The sequence below is a fragment of the Pleurodeles waltl genome, unplaced genomic scaffold (assembly GCF_031143425.1).
Source record: "Pleurodeles waltl isolate 20211129_DDA unplaced genomic scaffold, aPleWal1.hap1.20221129 scaffold_37, whole genome shotgun sequence".
Taxonomy (NCBI): Eukaryota; Metazoa; Chordata; class Amphibia; order Caudata; family Salamandridae; genus Pleurodeles; species Pleurodeles waltl.
Genome location: NW_027150076.1, coordinates 289,879 through 300,108, shown reverse-complemented (window position 1 = coordinate 300,108; position 10,230 = coordinate 289,879). Strand labels below are relative to the sequence as shown.

The 10,230-nt window shown below is 43.4% G+C and overlaps 1 protein-coding gene across 1 annotated transcript; it reads left to right on the top strand.

The window, feature by feature from the left end:
- The first annotated feature begins 5,589 nt into the window (after window positions 1-5,589).
- LOC138276121 (S-antigen protein-like) lies at window positions 5,590-7,873 on the top strand. The gene is made up of 2 exons (XM_069219167.1): window positions 5,590-5,625; window positions 7,136-7,873. Exons 1-2 carry the CDS (start codon window positions 5,590-5,592, stop codon window positions 7,871-7,873), a joined length of 774 nt encoding a protein of 257 aa, XP_069075268.1.
- Window positions 7,874-10,230: the final 2,357 nt, after the last annotated feature.

Sequence of the window (10,230 nt, the reverse complement as noted above, 5' to 3'; positions counted from 1 at the left end):
AAATAAAGTACGCTCACTGCGCGTACAAAATGAATTATGCAAAAGTTGCAAAAGTAAAAAAAGGTGTATTTATAGAAAAATCACATGGAAAGTGATTCACATAGTAATGCAAAAGGTTAATAGGTGGTCTGAAGGGACCCGACGTTCAACGGGTAAAACAGGCCCAAGGGATCTCATCGTTGAGCCCACTCTCATGGGTCCTTAGCCTAAAGACCCATCGTTGTTCTTTTTCAAAGAGTCTTCTTGTACACTCATTGTTGTCTTTAATAGTCTCCAATATTAGCCATCTGATGTTGTCTGCAGTGTGTTGTTTTTCCAAATAGTGATTCGTTAATTTTGTTGCAGACCTCTTACACCTGATAGTGCTTCGGTGTTCATTGATGCGTGTTTTCACCATTCTTGTTGTCATTCCTATGTACCTCAAGTCACAAGGACAAGTGATCATATAGACACAGTTTTTAGTGCGACAATTGGTGTGTGATTTCAGTTGCCATTTCCTAGGTTCACGAGATCTACTTCATAGGTGCTTTTAGTCATTGAGCATACGTTACAACCCCCACATGGGTGATGGCCTTTGACTTTCAACCACTGATCTTGGTGGACATCATCCGTGGTTTTTTTATGTACAGGTCTGGTGTGAACAACCATATCTTTAATGTTGTGGGTCCTCTTAAAGGCAAACAAAGGGTAGTCCAAGGACTCTCCTGCACTGTTGAGGATAGGCCACTGTCTCCGGATGATCTTCTTAATCTGATTACTCAAAGGCGTGTAGGTAGTCACACAAGTAAGTCTAGATTGAGAAGTGCGGATATTATTAGCCAGAAGAGTCTCTCTTGGAATATTGCTGGCTCTTTTCTTCGCTTGTCTCACGCATCTAGCAGGATAATTACGTGCACCCAGTTTACTGCAGAGAGTTTTAGCTTGAAGATGAAAGTCGTCTGTGTCTGAACAATTCCGTCGTATCCTAAGGAATTGCCCAAAAGGAAGATTGTCCCATAATGATTTTGGGTGATGGCTATTGTAGAGTAATAAACTGTTTCTATCTGTGGGTTTATGGTATACAGAGGAATGCAAATAACCATCTCTGAGTGTTATCCGTAAATCAAGAAAAGCCACCTCTTGATCCGAAATGTTAGCACTGAAACGGAGATTGGTGTCAAGGGTGTTAACCCAATTAGTGAAATCTAATGCCAATTCATAACTACCCTTCCAAATAACTAGAATGTCGTCAATGTAGCGACGCCATAGTCTTATGTTGTTGAAAAATGGTTGCTCAGGAGTTAGAATGTGGCGTTGTTCAAATGCAAACATATACAGGCATGCCAGGCTTGGTGCGAAGGTACTTCCCATGGAAGTACCTTGTATCTGGTGGAAGAGACGTTTCTCGAACTGGAAAAAATTCTCTTTCAGTGCCACACTTGCGCATTGCATGATGAAACTGACTGGCGTATTATAGGTCCATGTTTCTGCCATCAACAAGTCTTCTACTGCTGTTAAGGTTGCTTCTTGTGGAATATTAGTGTAAAGGGCTTCCACATCCAGGCATATCAGTATATCTGTGGGGCCTGCATTGTTAACATCATTAAGTAGGATCAAGGTGTCTTTAGTATCTCTAAGGAAGGTAGACGTGTTATGAACCATTGGTTGTAAAAAGAAATCACAAAATTTAGATAAAGGTTCTAAAAGAGAGCCTATACCAGACACTATAGGGCGGCCCGGAGGTGGGGTGCCCTTGTGAATCTTAGGAAGACAGTAAAAGTAAGGTATTTTGGGATTTTTAGTGTCCAGGAACTCTGCTTCCTGTCGTGTAATCCATCCTGCTATTTCTGCTTCCATTATCATCCCGCGGATCGTACGTTGTAGCCGGGGAGTAGGGTCTGTCTGTATGTGTCTATAGTGAGTGTCGTCACTCAAAAGTCTAAGACATTCCTGTCTATAGAAAATAGTATCCATAACTACGATTGCACCCCCTTTATCTGCAGATTTTATAGTGATTTCAGGGTTATGCGCTAGAGATTGGATAGCCATACGCTCCAAGTTGGACACATTTTGAAAGGTACGGAGGGGTTCTAGTTGTTGAATCTCATGACGGACTGCCTTCTCAAAAGTCAGTACCTCTATAGGAATATAGGTAACAGGAGGAGTAAAAGTAGAGGGGTTCCTTAAATCCGTGTCACCTCTAGAGACCTTAGGTGGTTGATCTTTAAAAAAGAAGTGCAGTCTAACCTTACGGAATAGTGCTGACATTTCACAATTCAGTCTAAATTGATCTTCTCTAGGGGTGGGAACAAAACCCAAACCTTTCTCTAAGACCATCATTTCGGTAGGGGTCAGGGTTGAGCAGGAAAGGTTGACCACTAGTTTTTCTTTTGTGCTATCACACTCCGGCTCCTGGTCATCATCTGGGGCTCTTCTTGTGCCCAGTGCACATTTCTTCCTCTCCTTCTGTTTCTGCCTCTGCCTCTGCCCCGGCCTCTTCCTAAAAAAGGGTTAAAATTATATTGGGGTTGGGGCTGGAAAAAAGGCATAGGCATAGGTTGTGGATGCCAAGGAGGAATCTGCTGATATGGAAAAGGAGGATTGTAGTGCGGAGGAGGGGTGTAACGATTGTGGTTTATCCTCTGTCCCTCATCACTACTCCAACCATCAGAGCTCGAGCTGTAGTTAGGTACCGAGATCTTGCGTTGTGGAGCCTCTGAATCATCTGAGGTCTCTGAATTGACCTCACAATGGTAATCGTCTTTTGTGTAGGGATAAATCTTCTCTTTGCTGAAACGTTTAATATCTTTTTGTAGTTTGTTAATCTTCTGTCTGGTGAGATATTCCTTGGTCTCATTAAGTTCCAGATTGATTTCCGCCAAGCGGGACTTGAACTGAGCGAGTTGAACTGTGGTTCTAATGGCTGCCTCGGTGATGGAGATCTGTACCGTGATCGAGTCTGCTAGGCGTTTAGATGTATTGATAATCAAGATCAACCAATCACGAGTGCATTTCCATGATATCTGTGACCAGTCTATTCTGAATTGTAGGTCTTGTAAGAAAATCCTAGGAACATTGGTAACAATGAGACCGTTTGGTGAAATATTGGCCCTTAGGTATTCGGTCATGATAGTGCCGTGTAAGACGGTCTTAAGAAGCTCTTTTTTCAAGGCAGATAGTTTCGTCCAATCTTCTCTTGTGCCGCTAGAGGGACCGCTATTCTCGTCCCCTAGTATGGAAGGAGTCTGCAGGATCTCCTGCACCACACTATCATCAAAGCTGAGACCTTGTAGGTCAGACATATTTACTACCAGGTATAGTCAACCAGGTTAGTCTTATATGAAAAGCCCCGTAGCCAAAAGGCTACTCTAAATCATCAATTTCAAAAAAGGAGGGGCAGAACGGGAGATTTGGAGAAAAAACGAATAACTCCTGGTCCAGTGTGTATTTCTCCCAATTATATACTCCACAAAGTATACACACAGTTCCAAAATCAGAGAAAAAAGATTGAGGGTTATAGTAGTAAAGACAGGTTTCCAGAGACAAAAAAGGGGGGGGGGAGCAATATGCTCGAAGCAAGAGCCCTCACTCACCGTCCGGTGACATGCTTCATCATAGGGCTATGCTCCTCGTCAGGCCGGCACTGCAATGCCTGACGGGCCCCACAAAGGGGCTCTTTGCCGGAGATCTTTTAGGCAGTTGGTGTAGAGCCGGTCAGATGATGAAAAAAGAGGATTGGTATGGAAAAGATTAAAAATGATTAGGGGTAAAAAAATTATTTATTCAGATATTTAAACCCCTGGCATAGTTAAAAACATCGTTTTAGGGATATGGTAAGTTAATGTATACAATCCCTCAAAAATTTAAACAATTTTCACTAGAAATTCAAGTAAAAAAAGGGTGCAAAAAATCAGAGTACACAGAATCACTGTGATACTCAATCAAGGGGTCAACATGTTTCTCGCTATATTGAGTTGAAATTGATCTCATGCGATTCATCAGGACCTATTTACGTACCTAATCCTTTATGAAAACTGCTTTGTGCATTAATTTATTCAAAACCTGAAAGGTAAAACAAAGGAAACCAACGTCAAAGGATAACCTATTCAGCATCAGTTATCTTTAATCACTGTACCTGATAGGTTGTTATATAACCTCGTGAGAACGCCATACAAGAACGATTGTGACTAATGCCCAAATGTGCCTTAGTGAATACACACAAAAACATCTAGAGTGCTGATAGAAAACTTAAATTTTGCTCACCCTCCAAGTATTACTGGTGGGCTCCCTCAGGGAGATAGCAGGCTCTAAATTCCATTATGAACTGAATATATGCATACACAAAGAGAGAAAGAACAGTTTAAAAAACTGTATGATAATTGGTAGGATTATTACCTTATCATAGACATGTCACTACTTGCCTCTCATGCAAAATATAGTTGGTGAATTATATTCAAACCGCTAGCGGTTTCCATGATATCTGTGACCAGTCTATTCTGAATTGTAGGTCTTGTAAGAAAATCCTAGGAACATTGGTAACAATGAGACCGTTTGGTGAAATATTGGCCCTTAGGTATTCGGTCATGATAGTGCCGTGTAAGACGGTCTTAAGAAGCTCTTTTTTCAAGGCAGATAGTTTCGTCCAATCTTCTCTTGTGCCGCTAGAGGGACCGCTATTCTCGTCCCCTAGTATGGAAGGAGTCTGCAGGATCTCCTGCACCACACTAGCATCAAAGCTGAGACCTTGTAGGTCAGACATATTTACTACCAGGTATAGTCAACCAGGTTAGTCTTATATGAAAAGCCCCGTAGCCAAAAGGCTACTCTAAATCATCAATTTCAAAAAAGGAGGGGCAGAACGGGAGATTTGGAGAAAAAACGAATAACTCCTGGTCCAGTGTGTATTTCTCCCAATTATATACTCCACAAAGTATACACACAGTTCCAAAATCAGAGAAAAAAGATCGAGGGTTATAGTAGTAAAGACAGGTTTCCAGAGACAAAAAAGGGGGGGGGAGCAATATGCTCGAAGCAAGAGCCCTCACCCAAATTGAAGTCTATTTGAGCACCAACGAATACACACAGGTTTAAAGCCCTTTCACTGCACCAGGTGCGATGAACATCTCACACAAAAGCCTACTCTCCTACAGCATCAAATAATCCACACATGACTAAGGGAATATCACTGCAATGTTTGTGAAAAAAGCTTTAATCATAGGTGAACTTTTGTTTGTCATGAACGAATACACTTAGGAGTGAAGCATCATCAGTGCTCACAGTGTGAGAAAAGCTTTACTCGAAAGTCAACTCTTGGAGTTCATCTAAAAGTGCAAACGGGGTGAAGCCCTTCCCCTGTACTGAATGTGAAAAGACCTTTACTGAGAGATGAATCTGATTGCGCATCGAAGAATACACGCAGGAGCGAGGCCATTCACTGCAGTGATTGTGGGAAAACCTTTGCTCGAAAGTTGGGTCTTGTCGAGCACAAAGTGACACTCGCAGGAGCGAAGCCGTTTCATTCCAGCGAGTAAGAGAAACACTTAACTCAAAGGTCAGATCTTACAAGCCACCATAAAATACACACTGGATGAAGACCATTTTTAGTCTGAAATGGGACCTTGTGGAGCTTGTGAGAATGCACAAATGGTGAGGCAGCTGTGATGCCCAGCGAAGCTTCAGAATTGGCAAGTATAGGACATTAATTGTATTACCGCGTATTTATGTTGGGGTTCTTGTAATCATTTAAGACATGCACTGTCCCTTCATTGGATCTCCTCCACTGCCTCAAAGAGTGACCATGGCATTCTTAAAAGCCTGAAATGATGATAAAGTTATTACTTTAGCAAAATTGCCTGCAGCTAGTTGTTTTTATATATGTTAATGAAGGAACTTTTCAGTGTTGATTCATTTGATTCAACAACAGCAGACAAGCAGTATTGTTTTTAAATGTTTGGCCCTTTGCTGTGCAGAGCGCACTCTTATGTCATTGTGGTGCAGAAAGTGTGACCAACCTCTTGAGACACCAGAGGATTTCCTAGCACCCCAATACAATGGACACAGTAAAATCAACTTTCATCTATTTTGCACTATATTTCTCTTGGATACAAACGTAATGCCAATCCTAAACCTAAAATGAACCTTCAACAAACACCCAAGGCCGTTTTCTGTAAATGTGTCACTAATACACACAACAAGGCAACACATTTGTACTGTTGACCTTTTTCCTAATAGGAATGAATGGAGTAAATATATAAAGCTACAGTCCATATTACATAATTACCTTTGTGAAGGCACAATTATGGAAGCGAATTGTTAAACCCTTACATTATTTGTCTGTTTGTATTTCATCAGGAGTGTAGAAAGAAGTTTTTTTTATTTTAAAAGAAGAAAACCTGGTTCATGAGTAACCTTTGTTATGAGGAAATGTAAACAGTAATTGATTTTGCATTGTTTTGCACTTTGTGAAGTGAAAACTAGGTCAAAATTGTTATGCTCTATTTTATACACTGGTTCAAACTTTGATTTGGTCTGCTAAACCAGTGTAAATCAGGGCCACAGATCTGCTTTTTAGTTGATAACTTGAAAATATACAGCTCATGTGACAAACATGTGAAGTTAAGCTCCAAAGTATTTCAACCTCTCCAAAAACATAAAAATTAAGTTTGATACTGGGAAATATAAAAAAGTAATAATTACAGAGGGAGTTGAACATCCATCTCTAGAATACTTTTACTATAATAGAAATGGAGTAAGATGGGGTCACAAATATATTGCAACAGGCTATGGGTTAAAGGTAGATCCTCAGTAAATCCTGGGAATGCAGCAAGCGGGGAAGGGGTGGTGAGGAAAAATATATCAGCAGTGGGGATAAAGATGTCAGTGGTGGAGAAAAAGATGTCAGCGGTGGGATAAAGATATCAGTGGTGGGGATAAAGATGTCAGCGGTGGGGATAAAGATGTCAGCGGTGGGATAAAGATATCAGTGGTGGGGATAAAGATGTCAGCGGTGGGATAAGGATATCAGTGGTGGGGATAAAGATGTGAGTGGTGGGATAAAGGTGTCAACTGGGGATGAAGATGTCAGTGGTGGGGATAAAGATGTGAGCGGTGGGATAAAGGTGTCAGCGGGGATTAAGATGTCTGTGGTGGGGATAAGGATGTCAGTGGTAGAGATAAAGGTGTCAGCGGTGGGGATAAAGATGTCAGAGGTGGGGATAAGGATGTCAGTGGTGGGGATAAGGATGTCAGCAGTGGGGATAAAGATGTCAGCGGTGGGGATAAAGATGTCAGCGGTTGGGATAAGGATGTCAGCGGTGGGGATAAGGATGTCAGCGGTGGGGATAAGGATGTCAGCGGTGGGGATAAGGATGTCAGCGGTGGGGATAAATATGTCAGCGGTGGGGATAAATATGTCAGCAGTGGGGATAAGGATGTCAGCGGTGGGGATAAGGATGTCAGCGGTGGGGATAAGGATGTCAGCGGTGGGGATAAAGATGTCAGCGGTGGGGATAAGGATGTCAGCGGTGGGGATAAAGATGTCAGCGGTGGAGATAAAGATGTCAGCGGTGGGGATAAAGATGTCAGCAGTTGGGATAAGGATGTCAGCAGTGGGGATAAGGATGTCAGCGGTGGGGATAAATATGTCAGCGGTGGGGATATATATGTCAGCGGTGGGGCTAAGGATGCCAGTGGTGGGGATAAGGATGTCAACGGTGGAGATAAAGATGTCAGCGATGGGGCTAAGGATGTCAGTGGTGGGGATAAAGATGTCAGCGGTGGGGATAAGGATGTCAGCGGTGGAGACAAGGATGTCAGCGATGGGAATAAGGATATCAGTAATGACGTATCTTGTAGGACAACAAAGAATGATGCTGCAAATATTTCATACAATTAGGTATGTATTATCAGGCACTGGGTGTTTCATCAGCACCATTTTCTTTTCAATGAGATTGTAACATCAATCCCTTTTAAAAATTCACTGAAAATGTTAAAGTTAATTCTGAATAACAGATGCAACTGTTAGCAAGACGTCCAACATGAGATTAAAATGAGTACGAAGATCTTGTGTATTCATTCATGTGAATAATGCAGGATAAAATCCAATCTTTTCTTCATATTTATCCTGCGATTCAGGACCATGAATCTCCGGATGTATTGCAGTATCGTGATCACTAATTCTTTATACAACCATCACTCAATCACTTTGTTATCTAGGCAGTGTATATTATGCCCACTGAAACATTCGTCTTTAACAGCGCGCTGAAAAGAGATATTGGGGCAATTTAGGGCCACCTCGTATCCTGGCTGAGCGAGTGGCTGAAAGGAGAGAAAGAAGCAATAGGGGTACTCACTGTTGCAAATTTATGAAAGTTAATATAGTGATACCAAGGTAGAATGGTTTCCGGGAGGTAATGTTGTGACTGCACAGAAATGTCCCTGTTTCCTTGTAGGACTAATAGTCTTGTGAGTTAACAGTCTAGTTTCCACTGGTTAATAGTAGCAATTAAAATAATTTAGCCAGGGAGAGAAAACAAATCCTACAGACTGCATTAAGGATGTTGCAGTCACAAAAAAGTCAATATACAGAGTCCAGGTGAAGAAAAATACAGAGGCTCCCATAAGCTAATTCCAATTCTTAGTTAAATCTGAATATTCCTAATTGCTGTTCAGTGATGCTCCAGAATCTGTAATAATGTCTCCCTAGAGAAATAATGGAATTTTCAAATGCCAAATAACTAAATCAAGAGTCCAACAAAACAGCAGGTGCATTCAGATTGGCCAGTGCTCATTTAAGGTTAGCATTCTTCTAGTTTGAGATTGTACAACGATTCTAGTGTCATGCTGTCAACTTGTGCATGTATGTCCAAAATATCCCTCTAGGAAGTGCAGGTTTTTTCTACCTGCCTCTTCCCTGTTGTTGGTGCAGTCATTGGCCCAGTGTATCCTTTGTCTCTCTCCCCCCTTTCTTGTTTTGTCATCCTGTCCTCATGTGCTTAGCATCATCTGGTGAAGGAGCAGAGGCACCGGCGATGGATGGAACTGCATGCCACAGGACTCTCAAGGCAGAGTCCACCGATGCTGAGGGAACCAGTGGGATGGAGGGTGAAGGGAGCACCACGGCGGAGACTGGAGGGGACAACACAGATACACAGATTCTGATACCTCCTCCGATGGGAGCTCCCTGGTGATTGCAGACACCTCTGTGACCACCCCAGCTGCAGGTACAGCGGCCACCCCCCTTACCAGCGTCGCCCTCCCAGTAGCCCCTCAGAGGGTTGCCAATGCCCGCTCACCCAGGAGGGTGGGCATCTCCTTCACCCCAGGCACCTCAGGCCCTGCCCCAGTGAGCCCTGCTGCCCTGAGTGAGGAGGCTATTGACCTCCTGAGATCCATCTATGTAGGGCAGTCAACCATTGTGAATGCCATCCAGGGGCTGGCATCCCTGATGCAGCAATGCAATGCATTCCTGGAGGGCATTCACGGTGGTTTGGCAGCCCAAAAGAGATTGATTCAGGCTCTGGCCTCCTCTCTGATGGCAGTCATTGTCCTTGTTTCCACCCTCCCTCTCCAACTTCCACATCCCAGTCCCAATCTCCTCAACCCCCTCCATCTCAAGGACACAGGCAGACGAGCATGCACACAAGACAACACACAAGAGTGGCACAGGCAAACACAAGCGCCACACTTCATCCCATAGGCACTCACACAAACACCATTCAGTTGCAGACACGACAACATCCACTGTCTCAACTGTCTCCCCCTCCTCCTCCTCCACCTTCCACACAGTTACGTCCACACTCACACCTACATGCACTACATCAATATCCACTACCAGCATCATCACCACACCAAGCAGAACACACACCTCACTGGCAGATACTTCCACAACATCCATGCATGCGTCCCCTGTGTTCTCTCCCACCGTGTCTATCCACCCCCCTCCTACATTACACAAACGTAAGCACTCAGACACCCAACAGCCATCCACCTCACAACAGCATACAGCCCATGCACCTGTACCCAAATCCAGCAGACATACACCTCCGACGACCACTCCCTCATCCTCCACTCCCATAACTCCTCCCGCCCCAACATCCCTAAAAAGCTTTTCCTTTCCCAGATTGACCTCTTCCCTACTCCTTCCCCCACATCCTGCACTTATGGGCAGGGTAGCAAGGACACAGCCCAGCACCTCAGCCAAACTATCCACGGGGACCTATTTGTGGTGGTAGGGATACCAGACCATCAACA